We start from the raw sequence: 22,381 nt of genomic DNA on the forward strand, positions 1-22,381 counted from the left end.
TTGTGGTTAATAAGTAACAGGCCACAACAATCTCCCCGCCCTGCAAGGCCTGCTGGGAAAATCTCTTGGCAAGCAGAATGTGTGTGTGTGTGTGCGTGCAGGGAGATATCGCTGAAAAAGGAACAGGAAGAGAAGATACTAGAGCCTCCTCGTACACAACTTTGCTCTCCCGCTGTGCAGCGAGTTCCTCTCCCGTCCCCCGCTGAAGGTCCCCATCATGGGCAAAGTGAAGGGCAAGCCTGGGCCCTTGGCCCGGAGGCCAGACAACTCGGCTTTCAAACAGCAGAGGCTACCTGCCTGGTCTCCCATGCTGACTGCGAACACTGTGCTGCCTTTCTTCTACTTTATGGCTTTGATATGTATGCTGCTGGGAGTGTGGCTGCTTCTCACAGTTCAGAGCACACAGGAAGTTAAGGTGAGTGAGTGTGGTTGTGAAAATTACACTTGCCTTTTCTGTATTTTTTTATGTGGTATTGAAATACCGTGTATGTGTGTAAGATACAGAGAGAGGAAGAGGCCGAGTGCCCCTTGTGTGCAATAAAAAAAAAGGGAGTGCCAGAGAGGAAAGGTCTGGGGTTCGCTTGTGAATTAGATCAACAATTATCTCTCCTGTCTTTGCAGATGGATTACACCGAAGCTGGGCAATGTAGCACATGTTTTGAAAAGCTTCAAAATAAGAGCAACGCAGGACAGAGCTGCAGCTGCACAGTGGTCCTCTCCATCAAGAAACCCCTCAAGGTAAATAACCTTAAAGTTTGACAAACAGAGTGGGACAAGGTCATCTTACTCAAGGTTCACGTAGAAGCTTTAATCGGAGCTTTCAGCTGCATGTGGTCCTCAAGTTAGTTCAGCTGAGATTGAAACTTTTGAAGAAGAAGCTTGTAAATTGACCTCTAGTTCAGATTGTTGTCCCCTTGAAGTCAATCAAAGTCAACACGATATATTGTAAATCAAAGATAAAGTTCTGTTTCATTTCTGTGCTGATGATCTTTTCACCTCTGCTGCTCCAGGGAGACGTCTTTTTCTATTACGGCCTCAAGAACTTCCACCAGAACCTCCGTAGATACATGGACTCCAGAGACGATGGACAGATGGTCGGCAGGAAGACAAACTTAAAGGTAGCCCCGTGTTTGAATCGGCTCGGCTCTGGCTAAACGGCCCCTGACGGCCCTGATAGAAAAGTGTGTAAGCGCTATATCAATGTGTGCTTGTGAATGTGACATGTAGTGTAAAGCACTTTGAGGTACTGCAGGAAATGTACCATTTAATTTACCAGAATAAAACGCTTCAAAAAAACATCCTCTACCCGAGCGCAACTCTGGCTCTCAATGTGGAAAATGGCAGCGTTCGTATCTGCGATATTTTGGCTTCATTTCTGGATAGTGAGAGGATATGTGTCGTCCATATTTATATATGGTGGATGATTCAAACATATACTTGAGGTAGTAAAATTAAAATGCTCATTGTGTATAGTATGATTAAAAAAATGTTTATTCGTATTATCACTGAATGCTTTCTGTGTGAGTATCATTTTCCTGCTGTAGTTGGTGGAAGTGAAGCTGACTCCGACGGCTTTATTAACCACTAAGTATTTTTAATCTATTAAAAAAATCCTATTTTTAAGCTGACCACATCTTTTAAATGTAAAAGCCTGAATCTGAAATGTATTAGCATCTGTAAAAGACATGTAGTGGAGAGAATCATAATCACTACATTGCTCTGAAACAAAGTAAAGTCGTTGATTAATTGTAATTAGTTAAATTCAACCACTGCTTTGTTGCTTGTTTAAATTGGTAAATAATGGTCCCGTGTTTCTTCGTTCACCTCGTTCCTCGCACCAGAACCCCAGTTCTTACTGCACGCCGTTCGACAGAGACCAGAACGGACTCCCCATCGCCCCCTGTGGTGCTGTGGCCAACAGCATGTTCAACGGTAAAACGCCATTTCTCAGTCACTCCATCGATCATCACATCCCTTCTCCGTCTTTCCATCATCTCATATCTCTCTCATCTTTTCTCCCAGACTCCTTCACTCTGTTCTATCAGGAAAAAATTGGTAGCTCAGTGAAGGTTCCCTTGTTGCGGAGAGGCATCACCTGGTACACGGACAAAAATGTCAAGTACCGCAACCCCAAGGTGGACAACTTGACCCTGGCTAAAGTGTTTGAAGGTAAATAAATCCAGATGTAACCAAACACAGAATCTGTATTATTCATTTCTACTCCATCATTGTGTCTGGTTTGAATTTTCTCCCCCAGGCACAGCCAAGCCTCTGTTCTGGCAGAAACCCGTGTACGAGCTCGATCCGTTTGATTCAACCAACAACGGCTTCATTAACGACGACCTGATCGTGTGGATGAGGGAAGCAGCATTCCCCAACTTCAAGAAGCTCTATGGGGTTTTATACCGAGGCGACAGCCCCTTTACTCAGGGGCTTCCAGCGGGGTCTTACACCATGGAGATATCCTACAGTATCCTTTCACTGCTGTCGTGGTTAAATCAGGTCACACACGTCCCATTGTGTGCGTTTCTTTCCTGTGTCTTAGCGCCTATTTTCAGACCACAAGCCACCTTTTTTCCATCGAGCTTCACTTTGCGATCGCTTATTTTCATCCTTGACCTCTGCCTTCCCAGACTTCCCTGTGCAGCATTTCCAAGGCAGGAAGGAAGTGGTGCTGACCACGCTGACCTGGTTCGGAGGTCAGAACCATTTCCTGCCCATCGCTTACCTGGTGACCAGCGGTCTGATCCTCCTGATCGCCATCGTCCTCACGGTGGTGTGGTGCAAGTTTGGAAAGACTGGGAAGAACATGGAAGAGTGAAGGGTAAAGCGGTAAAAACTTTCAAGCCGCTAAAGATCGATAATTGCTGTTTTTAAAATAACAGAATGGAAAAAGGGTTCTAAAAAGGTTTACTTGTTGATTTGAATTGATGATCTTTTTTATTTTTAACACACACCATGTTCTTCATGCACTGTTAATATTTATAAGATAATTCTATTTATTTTAATTATCACATCATCAGTTAGTAAGACCCAGTCACTCTGGTGTTGAAGCTCCTCAGTAAATGTGATATACAAAACTCCACTGTATTCAAAGTGTGATGTATAATAAAGAGGGACACCAGCCGACACGACCTTGTAACTCCCAGTCAAAAAACTGAATTGTAGTTTTTAATTTAATATAATTAATCTGTGCAATGTCGTCTTATGGCAAGAAGGTCCCCGGATCCAGACCCAGGGACGGCCGGGCTCTTTTTTTGTGTGGAGTTTGTGTGTAATTGAGGAATCTAAATTACCTATAGGTGTGAATGGGAATGGTTGTTTGTCTCTCTATGTTCCAGTTTACCCTCCGCTACCCTCAAATATAGATAACGGATGGATGGATGGATGAAAGGTTCAGCTAGTGCTGTTTCTACGTCAAGGTTTACATGAGCTCTAGATGTTGTTATTCAGCCTAAGACTAAAAATCCACAATCATGTTAGCAGCTCTCTCAGGGTTCAGGGCAGCTTTGAGCTTAATGCTTCAAGTAACCATGCAATATGCTGTTCTGCAGGTATGTTTACTATGTGCACCAGCTCAGTGTTTGTCTGGCAACACAACTTGATCTGAAAATGTCATTAACTTAACAGATATTTAGGTGTAAATCAAAGAAAAATGACAATGATGCAATTTTAATGTTTTTCCACAAAGTTAAATATGGTTGTTGATTGAGGAAAAATACTGCATTTGTAATTGTGAAGACTCTACATGTCTGAGAGGAAAGATAAACAGACATGAATCAAATGCAAGTTGCCTGCACTGAAAAAAGACAAATGTTTAAGAACTTCATAAAAAGAAAAAACTAAGTTTCTTCAAATCAAAGCTATAAATTGTGTCAACACAACTTATTGATTGCAATTGGAACAAACTCAATAATTGTGTCAGCAATCTGCATATTTTTGGTTGGTTCAACAACTTTGTCCGTGTGCAATGATTTTTACTGTTTTGACGACAGCTGAAGATTGAAATAAAACATCACGTAATAACTCTTTATTTCTCTATATACAATCTGTGAGAGCCACATAAACACAAACCCTCTGTGACCAGGGAGTGAGCACCAAAACTCTGCGTATCGATCGCCTAGGTTACTGAGCAATAATCAAAGCACGACTTGTGGCACAGCTGTGAGTGAACAACACCTTCCCTCCGGGGAGGTTGCTGTTCGGTAAAAAAAAGTTTTAAAGCAGCTCGGTCCATTTTTCGTTTTCTCCATCGTCACTCCTGCCACGTTGTGTTTGGTCGGGTCAGTACCACAGGTGGACAGGAGGGGAATGCAGTCTACTGGTGCTACAAAAACTATCATCACACAACACAAACACACACACGGGACTGAAATATGGAAACAGCTTTCCACGCATACAGATGTCGATGCACATTAATAACAAGGAAGGAACACGTCGCACCCATTTCAACATGAGACGATCATCACGATACACAAATAAACGAACACACAGGAAACTATTATCAGCTGTAACAGATTCACCCAGATACCTCTGCTCTCTGTACCTTTTCTACAACATCCTCTTAATTACAATGTTTTTTCCCTATGTTAAGACTGTTTCACTGTTTATTTGGCTAAACCTGCGCTGATGGCATGATGATCGTGTTGTGATTCAACATTTGGTCTCCAATACTTGAAAAGTATTTTCTCTTTGGAGGAGTTTGATGAATTAATTCTCCCAATCAGCCTCTTCAAGTTAATGTACATCTCTGGGGGACACTCGTCAGTACGGCTTCTACTACTACGGAGTATTAGGGCCAAGTTGAAGGAGAAGTGGATTTCGAGAAGAAAGTCGAAATATAACGAGACAAAATTTTAGTCATAAATGTTGTGAAAGTTTAGAGGGGGAATAGCAGAAGATCAGTCTGTAGTCAGCGCTAAAATGAAGAATGTAGAACATCTTGTTAAGTTATACTTTAGTATGTTTCACAGATAACAAAATGTAACCTTTATCACGACTTTGAAAAGATGGTGTAAGAAATCGAGTCTCTCCTAAAGAAAGAATCACACAGACTTAGACGTCATTGCCTTGTTTCATAGTTTCACAAGATTGGTTTAAGATTTTGCCACGTACGGGGTTCTGCTTTATTATCGATCTATTTCTTTTCTTCTCAATTACGACTTTATTCTCGTAATATTGCAAATTTATTCTCGAAATCTCAGAACTTATTTTCTAATGTCCCTAACACTCCATCGTAGTCTGACAGTGTAACCACAATTTCTCAATCTGTAATCAGTGAGTAGTGGTCGTTGTGGGGCTTTATTTGAGAGTCTCTCCTCATCAGCAGGATGTGAAATAAAAAATAAATATCAGTAAATCACTTTAGAGTTTTAACAGATTCTGCATTAATGGGATTAATATAACTATACACAATTTCAAGTCATGCTTTTAAACAAAGTCAGACAAAGAACGTACCATGAAAACTAGAGTCCGTCTAGGGAGGATGAATTATTTGACCTTGAACCTGGGGTACAACTTGCAATTCATTCAAAAAGAGAACCATTAGATTTGAACCTGGTTTAGCGTGTAACAGGGTAAAAAAAAATGGAATAGTGGATATCACAGTTTCACAGAATGCAAGAACTACTAAGAATCACAGAACAGGGACAAAGTCTTAATCAAATAGTAGTCAGCGTTCTCCGTTTCCGACTCTCCCGCCTGGCACTAACACATTCATCTCTGTGGTTTCAGTGATAGGACTGTAATGGCACTACACAAGCAGATCGTGGCCATGCAGGAACTATTAGGCAATACAGACATCTCCAGATGAATCTAAAGCTAAGGTAGTGTTCATTCAAGACTCGGGGCCCAGGCTCCAGGGCTCACAGGTTCACGCCTCCTCGGCCATTAACAAACCCTCTGTGTTTGGCCCTCGGGTTGTGCTGAGCAGAGAGGGGCGGAGTCAGCCCATAGGCATCCCAACTCTTCAGCTCTGTCCCGTCTGCTTCTGAGTGCAACTCTGAGGTACCTGATAAGTCAGATCCTCAGAGACCTGTCCAGTGGCGTTCTTTGGCGTATCATACGCTGACCTCCCCGACTGGCCACTGTCTGTCCGTGTGAGCAGGGAGGTGGGCCCGGCCCCCATGAAACCGCACACAGCGGCGGGCTGGGTCAAAGATGTGCCACCTGAGGGATGGCAACCCATATCGACCACAATAGGTGTAGCATACTCAGATCCCGAAGCTGGCAGGGGTTCTGCGTATGCGTGGTACACGTCCGGTGAAATGGGGGCGTCGTACAGGTCTGGATCAGAGTATCCTGGGTCCGGACCCTCGTCTGGTTTAAAAGTGGAACGTGCACCCAAAGTTGTAACCCCACTCACCAGCGGCTGGGCGTATTCTGAAAAGACAGCATTTTGTAGTGTATTAATAATTTTAAAGGTCCCGATGTGCACACAGTCAAGTCCAGTGTCTGTGAAGCAACCAAGGAAACAATCATCATATTTAAGTGCAAAGCAAAAAAGGGTAGTGTATTTAAAGAAAAACAAGTGTATGGAATCTTCTGTATTGCTTTTGCTGCAAAAACCTACATGTGTGCAGACGCTGTTGATTTTGGATGATAACTGAGGTGACATTACAACTAATAATTAAAGCAAAAATGCTGTGCATGTCCATGATCATGTAGGTGCCAGGAAGTGAAGTCAACAAATGCTGCGAAGAAGACAAGTTGTCGCAGAAAACAGATGTGAACAATGTAGGACGTGCACACACTTTTGTTGGAGCTCAAAGCTAAAAACAATGTGTTTTGTAAGGACAAGTTTTCAAACAAGAAAAGTTCACTGTGTATCTTTAAACCATCGAATGTCGTGGCCAATCTTACTGGTGTTTATCTCAAAGACTAAACATTTCAAACAAGTTGTCGTAAATTTCCTCATTTCCACAAGGATCTGTACAAACAGCTGACTTATGGCTGTAATGTCAGAGACTGAATTACTGAAGAAAATGTTTCACAATATAAAAAAAGGTTTTGCAAGGTTTTTTTTAGATAAGCAGAGCACTCAGTTTTCTTGTTGAATACACACATAGCATTTCAGTGACCAATACTGAATCTGAATCTAAAAACGTATAACAACTAGACGCCAAGAATAACACCCTATCTAGTCATGTTCAAGAAGAAAAAAAATCCTGGATCCCCCAGTTTGTCCAGAACGCTCCAAAATTGTATAAGTTCTACAGTAGCTCGTACCCCCACCCCCACCCTCCACAAAGTTTCATGGAAATAGGTTCAGTCGTTTTTTGCGTAATCCTGCAAACGGTCAAATTGAAACCAAACTCCCTAGCGGAGGTAATTAAATCACCTTTAATGGCTCGAGTACCATACACACACATCATTAAAGCAGAAACCCTGAACGGTGGCTGACTTCAGAGGTCACCATATTGAGCAGTATTTACCTGCAGGCTCAGCGTGTAGTCTCGGTACAGCTCCTCTCCCCGTCAGTCGGCCCACCTCACTGCTGCTGTACCGAACTGAATCCTCACTCTCCACCATCTTGGATGGCAGCAGCTGCTTCATGCTCTTCCACCAGTCTGCAGCAGGAGCACAGTGATATGACTCCTTCCAGTTTAACGCTCACAAATCACATACACAGCTAAGAGCCGATGATGTAGAGTGATGACATACCTGTACGATCCCAGTGAGGAAGATCGTAAGTTCCCTCTGAGCTCTTTTTCCTGTCGACAGGGGAAAGTTACTAATGGAGGCCAAAACTGACATTTTTATTTTGCAAGTTATAATAAGAATTCATACCTGTTCCTCCAGTGCCAAGCACAAACCACAGTCAGGATGAGAGCAGTCAGAACCATGACCAACACAGGAACCAGAACTGCAGCCAGCGCCACATCTGAGCGCAAAGACAGGACAATAAACATCACACAACAACAGTCTCTACTGGAGATCAGAACAAGCTTTTTGCCTTTTATATTTGAAGTCTGACGCACCTTTGCTGTTGTGTGGAGGCATAGTTGTGTTCCTTATGTCTGGGGTGTGTGTGGTTTGGCCAAGGCGAGGGGGACGCTTTGTTCCCGAAGGAGGGGGAGTATGACGAGACGTGGGTAACATCTGTCCTGGCCTCGGTTGGGACCTCGGCCACGCTGCGTAAAAGAAATTGCATCTTGTAATCTTGGATAATAAAGCTCCTATTATTTTTGTTCAGCTTCATCCACACTACATTCTATTTTCAAAGGGTCAAATCACTGAGGCTACGTTTTTCACGTGCCGTCTATACTACTCTGGAGTTTTTAAGCCCCAAACCCTGGCTGTTTGAATCTTTTTATTTCTGACTGGCATTTGTTAACTGCAACGTTAAAGTGGATATTCTCTCTCATGGCATTGACTGTTTATTTCACTAAAAAAATGTCTCATTAAAAAGGCACATATTGGTTATTCATCATCCAATCCCGAATGACTCATACGGGGGAGGAAGTACGAAACGCGACGTTTCAACAACATATTTCTTAGAATGGACTGAGTGAAAAGGTCTGCGGAGCGACTGTCATACTTTGAGGATCCTTACTGACCCCCCTTCAAGTCATTACGGATAGTAAAAGCCCAGAAAATGTATTTTACACAATACGGGCCCTTTAATGTATTTAACCTTTATCTGCTGATTAACCAACGTTGTTTACCTGCAGGGATTTGGCAGCCAACCAGCTCCAGCTTTAGTGCGATTCTCTGGTGCCATAACGTTGGATTTACCCTCACAAACCGGGCCTCGATGGGAGGAATGAAGTTGTTCCTCACCTCCTGCAGGTAGTTCATATTCCCTTGGAAAATCTGCCATGAAATAAGAAACAAACCATCTTTTTGAACTGTTCAGAATAGTAGTGAAGTTGAGGAAAAAGGTTGTGTAGCAGAGCAATTCTTCTTTCAGACTGTGAACAAATGCACTAAAAGCCATAAGCTGATTATTTTTCAACTTGCCGAGCTCATAAGTACTTCCCTTTACCCAATAAGAGGCGGTGAGAATCCTGGCAACTTGTAGACAGCAGCAGTTCCAGCCTAACAACCCGGCCACTCAATCCATATCCATTCATTATTAATGCCCGAGTGCCTTGACTTGTCTACCACAGCACTTAACTCAAACCACTGACTGTTCGCATTTCCTGCCACAAACATCTCTTAGTCAATACCAGTTGCTATGGAAACGGGTCCCTTGGCCTTCTAAAGTGACATTTCTGTCCATTTGCACTAATTTAAAGAAGAAGAAAAAAAAAGAAGCATAAAAGCCAATGACGTAATTGTTGAGCAGGCATGGTTTATTGATTTTGTGATTGTGTTACCTTGTCTTGTGTGGAGTCTGCTTCCCTGTAGATGTACCACTGCTGTGCATCGTTACTGTACAGGACCCGGTACGCTGAGGCATGGTACCGATGCTCTCTCAGGGTGGAGCCTGTGGTGGTGATGCCTGCTCGGACAAACAGCAGAGACAAAAGATGATGAAGAGCTCAGTTAACGACTTAAACCAGGCTCAGGCTGCGGCCAGTATCGCTCCCTGTGTAAATCATCTGCAAATGCTGCCTTCATATAAAAAACATCCTCTAGTATCACAAAATGAAAATGAAAATTATCTTTGTGCGACTCGCTCAGTGTTGACCAACTCACATGGACTTTTAGGGGCCAGTGCCAATACAAATACAAACATATGAGCCGATGTATAAAATATTTGCAATCATTCCTAAGATGTCTTTAACAAACCCTTATGACATAGAAATGTAATTGAGGCTTTAAAGTTTAACCATAAACTTTGTTACAAATATCTATAAATAATAAGAAAACACAAATACAACCAAATATATAGACATGTCAGTGAAAGGCTCACATTGGCCAACCGATAAAGAAGTCAGGCTCTCATGACGACACAAGATGACAAGTGTCAGATATCTTAATTTACTGCAACTAGAGAAAGCTAGAAAAGACCCCAGGACCCCAAAGTCAGGAATATTTTTCCTCTGGAGACTATGAATGTAAAACATAAAAATTATCAACCCATCAGTTATCTGTTAGGATATTTCAGTCTAGACAAAAGTGGTGGATCAACTGACAGCAGTTCTACTACACAGCTAAGATTCTATGCATTTAACACAGAGGTGTGATCTTTGTGATTGTGTGCATGTAGTTGTGTACCTGTGATTCTCTTCTCCCTCTTCAGGTCGACCTGCAGCCACTGATGCTGGTCGCTCTGAGCGGGCGCCCAGGGCAGCCCCGCCTTTTTGAGGCGTGCCCCCGACGGCGCCCACTCGCGGTGCTGACCAAAGTTCCACTCCCACACAGATGAAGCCGAGAGCTGAGTGTCCGCGACACTGCCAGACTCTAAACCCAGTGTCCCATAGCAGCCTGCGAACACAGAGCCCATCATGAATAACGATATAAAAGTATGTAGGAGGTGTTAATGTGATGTTTTTAAGATCCCTGCTCGTGGTCCAGACATTTACAGGACGTCTCCCACCAAAGATATTCTCCCTCATAATGGTGCTTTATAGAAAAACTCACCATTGGTCCTGAAGGTGAAGAGGCTGTTTGACAAAGTTCCTCTGAGGAGAGAAATGTCGGATTAGAGGATCGGGATTGAAAATTGTTGTTTGAGTCAGTTTTTAACAAATCAATAATTACCAATATTTCGACTCCCTCAAAGTTTTTCTGCTGAAACTATATTTAATATTATTTTGACCAGTTTGTATCATTGATGATAGAATTAGATTCACATTCTGTTCAATTCAAAGTAAAGGTACATAAACGTTAATATGATTAATTATGAAGTGAGGCAGGGTTTTTATGTGAGCAGAAGTTCTTACCCAGTGGAAGTGACGTTGTTTGCCAGTGTGCCCTCATAGTGAGGGATGCCTTTGCTGCTGACCACACTGATCCTCCCTCCCACAGCGTTGGACACCACGCCTGCATGGATGGCTGCCACGCACAGAGGAGACGACTGCAGAGACGGACAGGAGGAAAGATTTACTTTATATGAGATTTCTATTTTGTACAGATTAGAGCCCGATCAGTTTCGTGTTTTGGGGACGATTCCAACACCAACATTGGGGAGAATTTTTTTTCCAATAAATTCTCCCAAAAAAAAATCTGATACTGGAATAATGACAAAAATGTCATTTGACAATTATTCCAAAAATTAGGTTAACAAACCCTTATGACCAAGAAATGTAAGTGAGGCTTTACATTTTACAGTTTAACCATACATTTTATTTTAGATAACCACGAATAAAAAGAATACAATTACAACCAAATATATTGAACTTGAATTTGTAACATCAACAGAAAGGCCAGTTTTTATCAGTTATCAGATTTATCGATAAGGATCTAGTATAGAATGTCTTCTTTGTGATTCTCTGATGAGCTGCAGTGAAAGTAAGTAGCAGGAAGATATCTACTTGATGTGTCTTGATGGTTGATGGTCAGATCAGCTTAAGATAAACTAGTCACTTCATTATCTCACAGACTGTGGATTTTGTCCATCACTTGAATTCGAACCGTCTCTGAATGGCCATAATGAGTTTGAACCATGATGACGGCCTTCACTGTCTGACTGAATCTGTCCGTTAATTCAATGGCGCTGCACCATTTGGTACCGTGTGCAGGTACAGCCCGGAACAGGCCGTACTGTCGGCGCTTAACCTTCAGACTGAGGAGAGATAAAGGACGATGAGTCAGCGTGAAGTCACTTCTCTGTAGAGGGAGAACGCCAAGTGGCATCGGTAATGATTCACTGCCGACTGCATTCCTGTCCAAACCTGCTGCCACATCACTGAGGAAAGGACAAAAAAAACCTGGATCCTCTCTGGCCACAGGCTCCTTCCCATGAACAGCTGCTCGAGCGAGTTGGAATTTTATTACTGGAAAAGACCCACACTGGAATTCACAGCCGACAAGATTGTGGGAAAACTCCAGTGACCCAGAGAGTGACGAGCACATGTACACATAATGTCTTCTCACACACACATGCACAGCAGTCGAATGCTGCCACGAGCAATCAACACTCGCCCTGTGACTCTTAAACTCCCCAAAAAACACACACCACATCCTAAAGGGAGTCATACCAAACCACTAACACAAACACAAAGCAGTGCTCCAAACCGCCGCACCCTGCCTCCAACTGAGGAAACCACACTCTCTCTCACACACACACAAGACATATGATCAGCTGGATGTGGAAATATCAAGACCAGCAGATGGATCACAGTAAAAGATACTGAGGCAGAATTGAGAAAGAGAAAGCTGCAGAGTGTGTGGGTAGGGCAGCAGATTCAAGTCACACTTTATCAGGCCCCCACTGTAACACACACACATCCACAGACAACACACATCCACACACAAACAGCATGAATAAATCAAATGCCTACATACACACAAAAAACAGGCATGTGTAAGCAAATGTTTTCTTCACCATCACACTGAGTCACTCTCCAGCTACAAAACACACACACACACACTGAACTCACAGTTCGGCTCAGCACCCTCTTGCAGCTGGACTGGATTAGAGCGTTATTATTATTATTATTAACTATTATCTCACCTCCCTTTCACCCGCTGACCCTGTCCCTCCTCTGTTCCTGTGGGGCGCCTCACTCTCCCCGAAGCACACCCCGATACTCCTCCCTGTCCTCCCATTAGCCAGCAACATCTCCCCCTTCCCTCCCTCCCTTCCCTCCCTCCCTCCCTCCCTTCAACAAAAAACCTCAAGCTCTGAGCATGAGGTCATCAGCCAGAGACTCTGCACCCATGACCTCACACGCAGCGGGGGTGCCGTGAGGTCATCAGCCCAGGACTCGCATGCCGAGGAGCGGGGGGAGCGTTTACACAAAAAAAACAGGCCTTGCTGAATCAAAATGAAAGAAATGTAAACTCGCAGCACGGCAACGGTAGAGACAAATAATGAGTAAGAAACGACACAGTGATGTGTTGCTTTGTGTGCGGTTACAGTGTGGAGGTTGTGACCAAACTGCAGGAGACCAATGGGCACCGTGACTCACGTGGAAATGTGATGCTGGAGACAGAAGAAAAACATCTGCAGTGCAAGCACATACTGTACGCACTCACCTCTCTGTAGCCATTCGGTATAGTTCCAGAAATCTCCTCGGTGGACGTCAGGCAGCCTGCTGGGCAGTATTTACTACGAAGAGAGATCATACACAATAAGCATCTGACAACTTGATCGCTGCACAAATATCCGCACAAAGCAAACGTTATTTACCTGAACTCTGCCTCTGGGAAATCTGTTCCTTTGTCCAGGCAGGTGATTAGATCTGAAAGGGCAAACAAACAATGTCAGAACTGGTTTCTCTGCACGTTCCTGTCAACCGTTTCCCCTGAATACTTTTAATTCTCTTTCCTCTGTAAAGAAAACAACTGTCAAAAGTAAATAAATAGAGACAAACTACTCGGTGCAACTTCCCAGAGCCAAAGGTGACGTCTTCAAGATGTCTAGAACAGACCAAAAACACTCAGTCCATTAATCCGTTGCTCTATAGATACAAAGTTAGTGGAAAAAAAGTTTTGATAAACCATTAAGTTTATCATCAGTTTAGTCAACCATTCATTTCTAAAGTGTGAAGATCTGTGTTTTTGTGAATTGTCTGGGAGATGTCGGAGAAAATTGAAAATTGAATATCATCAAACGTCCAAGTGCTCAAGGTGAAAGATTCAAACAGTCCAATCAGAAATCTAAAAACATTTTGTTCGATATCATCAGAGACAAAGAAAAGCCGAGAGTATTCCAAATTCAGAAACTGGAATGAGGGACTTTTATTTTGCTAAAAAAATATATTATAACCATTTAATTATCATAATTAATAATAACTAAAAACATCAAAGTCATACAGCCTAAATGTGAACGCATGTTGGGGGTTCCTAAAGACATGAGTGTTTGGGTGATTAGAGACGCACCACATGCAGCGGGATGGCGTGGGCTGCTCGGACTGTATCTACGTAGACCCTGTGGTGGAGGTCACTGTCTGTGAGTCATGACCACATGACCAAAACTCCCATATATCTGCTAAACCAACCTGTGAGTCACACTGAACTCAGCCCCCAACCACCACGACTTAGCTGGTGACTGATTTACTCAGCTCTACCAACCGTTCACCCGTCGGTTACAAGACAAAAAAAAAACATTGCTTCTGCACTTTGGTGAAAACATGAGACGGACTCTTCAAAGGACTTTTTTTGCCTCCCGATGTGATTCACTCACACAGATGACCACAAGACTGAATTATTTTCCTCCTGCACACACACGTCACTGCTTTGTGGCTTCAATTAAGTGAAGTCACTGAAGTTTTTCCACCGGACAAAGCACGACCTTCAAAAACACAAATCACAGCGCTACTTAAGAGATAATCCACCAACTGTATCTGTTCCACTGCCGGATGGAGAACCACATACAGCACAATAGCTTGAGGTGGAGATGATTGGAATATATGAATTACATCTGTGCCTTTTTTTAGTTTTTGTAATTAGAGCAGTTCTGATATAAACCATTTCCCCACAGTTTTTTTATGCAAAGGTCCTCTGAGGTAAATTGCACTAAAAGATTTACTAATTGTTCTGTGGCTGCAGAAGCAGTTGGGGAAAGTCTGCATTAAGTATGCAAATTAAAAAACGAGTGCTAACACCATTAATGAATTTATAAATAAGCAGAGCGACAAATTTTTCAACAACTTTCATAATGTATTGTTCGGTCCAGTGACTTATCAACTTTCCCTAATGTGAGGATTTACTGCTTTCGTCTGGTTTGTATTTTTGTACATTAGACATTTCGACCTCAGGGGAAATTGTGACGGCCATTGTTCCCCGGTTTTTGACATTTTGGGGACTTGCTGCTTGATCAAAAAAATAAACCAACATTAAAATTTAATGAAACTAATTCGTCACATTTTGGAAACAACGGTCTTCTTTATCAACTGAAAGCTGGGCCAGACAACATGCATCAGGAGACACCATGCAGTGTGATGGTGAATAAACAAACGTGTTCATCATCATGTGTTTTGGTTCGAGCCTGTTCTCTCTCTCTCTCTGTCTCGCTCTTTCTCTCTAATGTCTCTACCATCATGTCTGGAACACATCACTCAGCTTTCTTTTATCTAATTACTGATGTTACAAAAACTAACTCTCCCTAAACATTTTACATTTTCCCCATTTCCTTATTAACACTCATAGCTCCAATAAATGTGACTTTAGAAAATGTATTACAGTCAGAAAACTCACATTTGACATCTTTACTGCTGGAGTTAGAGTTTGGTGGCGAGGCTCTGGCTTCATTTCTTCCCCGGATATGATTACATGGATATATCAGGGGGGCAATGAGCAAATATCTTTGAGCCCGCTGTCGGAGCTTACAGGTGGATGCTGGAGGGGCTGAATCGACAGGCAGTGATACTGACGCAGGGCAGCAGAGGTAGTGACAAGCAATGGGAGCGATGGGAAAGCTTAAATAGTCGGAGGGAGCACAGCAGCACGAGTTGACTTCCTGAACGAGCTCGCAAGCATCGCTCCTTTGATGTCGCACCATGATATAAACAGTTCAGATCATGGTAAACAATCAGATGATGGAGTGTAAGCACAAAACAGGATTGAGTCTGATTATGTTGGTTGTTCTTTGAAAAACTACAGCGTCATCACATTCTTAGGTCCACCTGTTCTGCTGTAAAGTACACTTTTATGATGCCTATAATTAGTTTATCGTAGACGTGTTTATTCAATTGCATGTTTCAACTTAGGTTACAGTTAGAAGTGGTGATGTGTTTCTAATGTTCTAATACCCACCCTGAATGTATGTGAATATGGAGGACAAAAGATGCAGTCCAAAACAACAACATCTTTAACTATGACCTCAATGATCTATATATGATTTAATTTATGCATTTAACACCAGAGTCCCAGAAAACTGAACATCATGAACTTGTTGGAGGTAAATGTGATGGAAGTGGATCGTACAGGTGGGACTGAGTCTCATTACAAACCACATTCCAGATTAAGTGTAAATCCTACAGTGATGACCAGTCCCTGCTGCTTTCTGATGAATCATAAAAGTCTGTCTTAGAAAATCTTTGACAATCACTTTTTCATTCTTTATTTCCATGCACGAACCAGTGTTGGGATGAGGTGACTGAAATTCAATTATCTGTCTAACATAAAAATCTTTACTCACACAATCATGCCATGTAGACACTTAATGGGGACCAATCACCACAAATACTCCTGCCACTGGTCCTCAAGTATTACAACTACAAAACTAAAAAGTAGGCCTCCTTTAAGGCAACTGTCTGATCTGCCGACACTCTTGAAAAACTAAATCTGAATTATCTACCTACATACTAATTAAGAGACGAGTTGCCATTAACATGTGTGCAAATATTCAAAGCCCCCAGATGATTAATCCTACTGACTAATTACTTAACTGCTCCTCTGTCACCAACAGGATCCAACATTGGCTTTGTCCAAGATATTTGTTCTATGACCAACATGACAGAGAAACGAGGGTTGCAGTCAAAACATTTGTTAGCTCGACTTTCCATTATTTCATGTTTCAGCTTGGAAAAAAACAAAAGAATATATATTGTGGCACTGAATCAAGCTTGTCCTCAAGAATTCTTACAAAGCCTGAGAGCAGGAACCTGCTGAAAACCACAAACTGCCCCGCGATGGAGCAACAGACACGATTGTATTTGATGGTCCTCAGGGCAGAGCTGAATGTAAAATTCTCACACAACCGTGATTAAGTTTTAGAATAATAAACGCACGCATTAATCATCTGTGTCTTTCCAGGACGATATAATAACTTCAGAACTATTACAAACATACGGTGGTGCAGAAATATTTCAAATAATCTGTGACTTGAACAGTCACACACAAGCAACTTTTACAACCAGGACCAAAACAGAAACAACACTGAGACATGGTTCCTCTAGCCACCGTAGGCCAGGACCTCTGTATGATTGTTACCTGTGTGTTCAGTGGTGGAGTAGGACAGGTAGAATCCATGTCCGGTGTGATGGGTCCCACTCATGAACTGGACAGTGACCTGGTTGCCGGTGGAATTGATGAGATCTTTGACTTTCAGACCCAAACCGCAGTATTTCACTGTTAAATAGCACACGCAGAGACACAGGGTCCGGTTAGTTACACAAGCTGGTTTAGTTTAACGTTTACACCCACAGACTAACCATTCACTGTAATGAATAATAATACAGAAATGATCCTTGTGTGGTGGTTAGTGTAACTAACTGAGCTGTACATAACAAGAACCAAAACCGGGTCTCACATATAATCTACTGCCGGATGAAACAGCTGAAATGGACTATACTCCTGGATTAATAAATATTTGTGCTAGATTGTTTTTAAAATTTTGGATTTCAACAATTGTTACACATTTTCCTGCTGTATTCTCACACGGGCTCATTTTTTCATTTCCATTTTACTGGGGGGTTGGCAGAAAAAACTCCAGAGAATTTCCAAAGCAAAGTGACTTGGACATTTGCGTTCTCACACACAGCTTCTCCAGATCCTTTCAGGAGAAGGTCCGGACTTCAGTACATGTGTGAAAGCGGCAATATTCTCACAGTGAAATTCAGTTACAATCGAATTCCCACTACTTAAATGGGACCATTTAACCAGGTTATTGTGGCTCATATTAAAACATTATCTGACATAACGTCATTTCTTCAAGTGCTTTTGCCTCACATACATACGCTCAAACAAGTATTGTGAGATAATGGTACACATCAGTTTAGGAGATGGTTGATCACACTGAATAAATAAAAACAAAAGGGTCAAGTCCAGTATCGCCAGCTCTCACCACTCTCGTTCCTCTTGGGCCCGATGCCGTTGAAGAGGCGGAGGTAGTTGACCTGGCAGTCCCTATTCTCTATGTCCAGCTCCGCAAAGCGAAAGTGGATCCTGTGGCCACGCGGCACGCTGATCTCCCACTCACACACCGTGTTGTTTGGGTATGTCCTCGGGTAACCCAGAGAGGACAGAGTCCCACTGCTGGGGCCAAGCACACTGGGGCCACAGCCGTCACCTGCAGGGCAACACAAACACAGAGTTGGGGAAAAGTAGGTGGGAGGAACAAGACTTTAGACTTTTAGATCAAGAGTTTTGAATTGAGTACTTTAGTAATTTAATAAATAAGTTACTATAATAGGATTTATAGCATGGTTCATTTATTAATCTTTCATTCAAAAGTCTTTGAAAAGAATGGGTCTGTGACTGAAGAGGCTGACAGGGTGATGCTTGTTTTTGTCCTATCATCAGATCAGTTGTCATTGAGAAGAAAAGTAGTGGACAACACAAGCCTTATTTTACATGTCTTTAAGTTTCTAGCTTCCACTTGTGTGGAGAGGCCAATCTGAGAGTTTACACGTACACAGTTTGTGCTTCTTCTAGTTTATTTACCACTATACATGTTGTAGCAGTGACTTTAGTTTCGTTACGTTTACACAATAAATAAAAGGGATCACAGAGTGTAATCAATCTAAACAGGGCTGCAAAGACAATTGATTTATTGATAAGTACTAAGCATTTCCGATTGATTTTCACCAGCAGGGGCACCGGGTTTTTTTCTTCATTTGTATCATCGTAAAGTGAATATCTTTGGGTTTTGCACTTTTGCTCTGACAAAATGAGCAACCTGACGACGTCACCTAGTAAGGCATTTCATATTTTGATAGACAAAACAAGATAATTGGAATAAGTAGAAATAACCAACAGATAAATTAATATTGAAAAATTACTGTTAGTTGCAGCCCTTATCTTACATTATCTTGTTTTAATGCGAGGCTTGGTGTGTTTGGGGTTTATGTTTAGGGTTAGTTCTGCAGGCCAGGACATCAGGTAAGTGGAATTGTTGATTTGTCCCACATTGTGTGTGGATGTGGTGTAAAACAGATGGTATTTGCTTTGCATAGGAGCATCTGCCAAATTAATGTCACAATAATTCAGTACACATTAGGTTGGCTTTGCGTTTTATAGCCAATCAAACCTTTTGGCTGCGCTGTGAAGAAAGAGCAACTAAATGTGACTAAAACATAACATTTAAGAAGCCGCTATCTGATTTTATTCGTTTCTGGCTGTTAACGACCAAATAATTAAAAATTTAAAGACAATTTAATGACTCCCGACTTCAATTTTTACGGCCTTGTGACCTTTTTACGACAATTATGAGCGCAGAGTTTTGAGGACGGAGGTTTGATTTTGGCGTGTGCTGCATCTCTGAGCTGTCAGAAAGCACAGACGTGGTGTGTGAGTGTGTGTGTGTGTAGATGTTGTGGGCTCATGGCTCTGAGATAACACTCAGCAGTCACGCTCCGTGGTGCTAAGTGGATGTTCTGTCCAGCCTGGAGTTATGTAAGAGGCCCTCAGTGGACACTATCCAGATGAGCAGGACAAAAACAAAAAGCCTCACTCTGACTCACTAACGCTCAGGGACAACTGCCTGGTGTTCTGGAGGAGTTCCTCAGGGCAACACCTAAAACCATCCAAAACAGTAAACTTCATCAAGACGGAAATTCACTTTTAAAACTTCTACCCGCACACCACGTGTTCAGACACTTTACATTTAAAGTTATGACCAACTGTGTCCACGTGTTTACACTCATACCCCCACAGGCTGCTTCCCCCTACCCCCAATCTGTGGCCACCTGAAGCAGCCCGTGGCCTCTAAGGAAAACTACTAAATCTACGGTTTGGGACACATAAGTGTGTACAATTATCTTTTAATCAATCAAAATATGTTGCATTTACTGAGATTGTGTAATCAGAATCAAGGTAAAAACGGAAACTGAGCTACCTGGAAACACAACAAGGCCACAGGCTCCCCAAATGTGCTGTTTGTCTCGCGCACAGGAAACTTAAAAAACCAGACTCCGTTGAGAAGAGTCGCAATTTAACGCTTACTAGCTTATCAGAGGAGGTAGACAAAGTTTAAACTGTGGTTTTAAAAGTGTATCACATCGTTTAAAAGCTATGTGTTGATTCTGCGCGCATTTAATCCTCAGATAAGCAGTTATTCGTTTACAATCAGGCTTTTCAGAACCGGTTTGCCTGGTTTAGCTAGTCCCGTCCTCCACCGAAAAAACACCGTGGCGGGCGGCGGCAAGCGGCGAAAACCGAGCGGAACTCCGCGTCCACACGGACATGTGAGGCGGGCTGAGGTGTGGAGGACAAGAACAACACAAAAGCTTTTCTCCGCAACACCTCAACCCGCCCGTGTTCACGCGTTTTTTTAAAGCAGCATGGCGGCGTCTGTGTGTGTGTGTGTGTGCGCGGTTGTGTGCGGTTGTGCTCGGTTCCTTCGGGTTGTCGAGCGGAACCAACCTTTCTGCGCTCGACATGTTTCCGCGGTGAGGATGATGATGAGAAGCGACAGGACCAGGACCCGGGCCCCTGCCGGTCTCCTGCCCACCATTACCGCTCTGCCCATAGCAGCCTGCAGTCCGAATGCATACTGCTGCCCGCGTCAGCTCCGCCGGCTGCACCGCTTCGACCAGGACCGAGGGTCGGCCACTAAACACGGACACAATCTGCGGTTGTTCGGCTTCTTTCCTCCCGAGGATCTGTCTTTATCTTCCCCGTTTACAGTCCAGTGGTTAGCGACTCTCTCAGTGTGGAGGTAACTGCTCCACACACACAACACACACACACTCAACACACACATCCAATCTGTGGAGCTACTTCCTCCAACTCAGGCTCCTCCTCCAGATCCACAGTCCCCCAAGTGGTCTGAATGATCCCTGAGTCACAGCGAGGAGGGCTGCATCACTGACCTGGCAAAACATGTCCCCACATCCACAGGGACCCAGATCCACAGGGTCTAAGAGCCACAGGGGCCAAGATCCGCAGGGTCTAAGAGCCACAGGGGCCAAGATCCACAGGGTCTAAGAGCCACAGGGGCCAAGATCCACTGGGTCTAAGATCCACAGAGCCCTTGATCCACAGAGCCCCCAGATCCGCAGCGCTCAAGAGCCACAGAGCCCCGAGATCCACAGAGCCCCGAGATCCACAGGGTCTAAGATCCACAGTGCCCGAGATCCACAGTGCTCAAGAGCCACATGGCCCCGATATCAACAAGGCCCGAGATCTACAGGCCCCCGAGATCCACAGTGCCAGAGATCCACAGGGCCCCGATATCAACAAGGCCCGAGATCTGCAGGCCCCCGAGATCCAGAGTGCCCAAGATCCACAGTGCCTAAGATCCACAGTGCTCAAGAGCCACAGAGCCCAGAGATCCACAGGGCCTAAGATCCACAGTGCCCGAGATCCACAGTGCTCAAGAGCCACATGGCCCCGATATCAACAAGGTCCGAGATCTACAGGCCCCCGAGATCCACAGTGCCCAAGATCCACAGGGCCCCGAGATCCACAGGGCCCCGAGATCCACAGGGCCCAGAGATCAACAGAGTCTGAGATCCACAGGCCCCCGAGATCCACAGTGCTGCTTGTTAGTTTCTAAGTTTGAACCATTAGTCTTGTTGTCCTGGTTTCGTAGAGGCTCAAACCCACAGATTCAGTTAAAAGGAGGTGGAATAAACAAGAGTCAAGACTTTAAAATCGAAACTTTGGTATGCTTGTAATTTCAAAAATGAATAACTTGTAATGATAGTAATTATTTCACACTCAAATACCTGCATACCTTTCTATATTCATACTATATTGCATACTATTGTGAATTGATATATTTATATACAACTTTCTACAGTTGTACTATATAAACTATACTGTTATTACTTTACTACATTTATGAGTATAGCATGCTATACTCATATTCTTTTTGTATAACATATCTGCCTCTATGCGTTTAAACGGTCTAACCTGCACACATATGGACACGTCTATCCCAATATCTCCTTATACTTCTGTACAAACACAGTTTTTAACATGCTCATGCAGTCACCCTGTGCCACTGCACTTTGCTCAATAACATTTCTATACAAACCACTTCTGTAGTGAAAGGTGTAAATTATGTAAGTATTCTCCATTTTTTAAATTTATTTATTTATTTATATTCTATTGCACTTTTTATATTTTTGCTCTCTTGTCTACCTCATTCTGACTTGCAACAAACAGGGCAAATACACAACCTCATCCTCAAACTGCCCCCAAACACAACAATTCAGTTTACTATCAAACAAACACAATGCTGGCCAAGTTTCTGGAAAATGTGTAATTTGTTACAGTTGCTAGTTACATCTCTAAAAACCCTCGAGTTATTTCTTCTTCAACTCTCTTATAAAAACATAGCTTTACTCTATAAGTGTTGCTGATTCTGCGACACACTGGGGGACAAAACAACTGTCAAATCTTATCTATCATGTGCCCATTATCACTGTGATGAAGA

General features: G+C 43.0%; 2 protein-coding genes across 2 annotated transcripts; one reads left to right on the forward strand and one right to left on the reverse strand.

Annotated features, from left to right (window-relative positions):
• Positions 1 to 74: 74 nt before the first annotated feature.
• On the forward strand, positions 75 to 4,033 carry tmem30c (transmembrane protein 30C). The gene is made up of 7 exons (XM_035174522.2): positions 75 to 415; positions 622 to 738; positions 1,011 to 1,118; positions 1,842 to 1,932; positions 2,023 to 2,169; positions 2,258 to 2,470; positions 2,634 to 4,033. The coding sequence occupies exons 1-7, from the start codon at positions 218 to 220 to the stop codon at positions 2,819 to 2,821; spliced, it is 1,062 nt and encodes a 353-aa protein (XP_035030413.1). The 5' UTR covers positions 75 to 217; the 3' UTR covers positions 2,822 to 4,033.
• dcbld2 (discoidin, CUB and LCCL domain containing 2) lies at positions 4,016 to 20,775 on the reverse strand. Its single transcript, XM_035174521.2, has 15 exons — positions 20,362 to 20,775; positions 17,843 to 18,067; positions 16,990 to 17,127; positions 13,244 to 13,295; positions 13,090 to 13,162; positions 10,833 to 10,966; positions 10,531 to 10,571; positions 10,165 to 10,374; positions 9,321 to 9,445; positions 8,667 to 8,814; positions 7,980 to 8,132; positions 7,789 to 7,882; positions 7,663 to 7,712; positions 7,434 to 7,568; positions 4,016 to 6,381 (listed from the first exon to the last, which is right to left on the reverse strand). The coding sequence occupies exons 1-15, from the start codon at positions 20,465 to 20,467 to the stop codon at positions 5,969 to 5,971; spliced, it is 2,097 nt and encodes a 698-aa protein (XP_035030412.2). The 5' UTR covers positions 20,468 to 20,775; the 3' UTR covers positions 4,016 to 5,968.
• Positions 20,776 to 22,381: the final 1,606 nt, after the last annotated feature.

Source organism: Hippoglossus stenolepis, chromosome 13 (genome assembly GCF_022539355.2).
Source record: "Hippoglossus stenolepis isolate QCI-W04-F060 chromosome 13, HSTE1.2, whole genome shotgun sequence".
In the NCBI taxonomy this organism is placed as follows: domain Eukaryota; kingdom Metazoa; phylum Chordata; class Actinopteri; order Pleuronectiformes; family Pleuronectidae; genus Hippoglossus; species Hippoglossus stenolepis.

Excerpts from the sequence above, each read along its gene's own strand:
- tmem30c (XM_035174522.2), top strand. The coding sequence starts at position 218 with ATGGGCAAAGTGAAGGGCAAGCCTGGGCCCTTGGCCCGGAGGCCAGAC. Across the intron at positions 416-621 it reads AGAGCACACAGGAAGTTAAG|ATGGATTACACCGAAGCTGG; the intron begins GTGAGTGAGTGT and ends CTGTCTTTGCAG. Across the intron at positions 739-1,010 it reads CCATCAAGAAACCCCTCAAG|GGAGACGTCTTTTTCTATTA; the intron begins GTAAATAACCTT and ends CTGCTGCTCCAG.
- dcbld2 (XM_035174521.2), bottom strand. The coding sequence starts at position 20,467 with ATGGGCAGAGCGGTAATGGTGGGCAGGAGACCGGCAGGGGCCCGGGTC. Across the intron at positions 9,446-10,164 it reads GAGGGAGAAGAGAATCACAG|GCATCACCACCACAGGCTCC; the intron begins GTACACAACTAC and ends TTGTCCGAGCAG. Across the intron at positions 8,133-8,666 it reads TGGCTGCCAAATCCCTGCAG|CGTGGCCGAGGTCCCAACCG; the intron begins GTAAACAACGTT and ends TCTTTTACGCAG.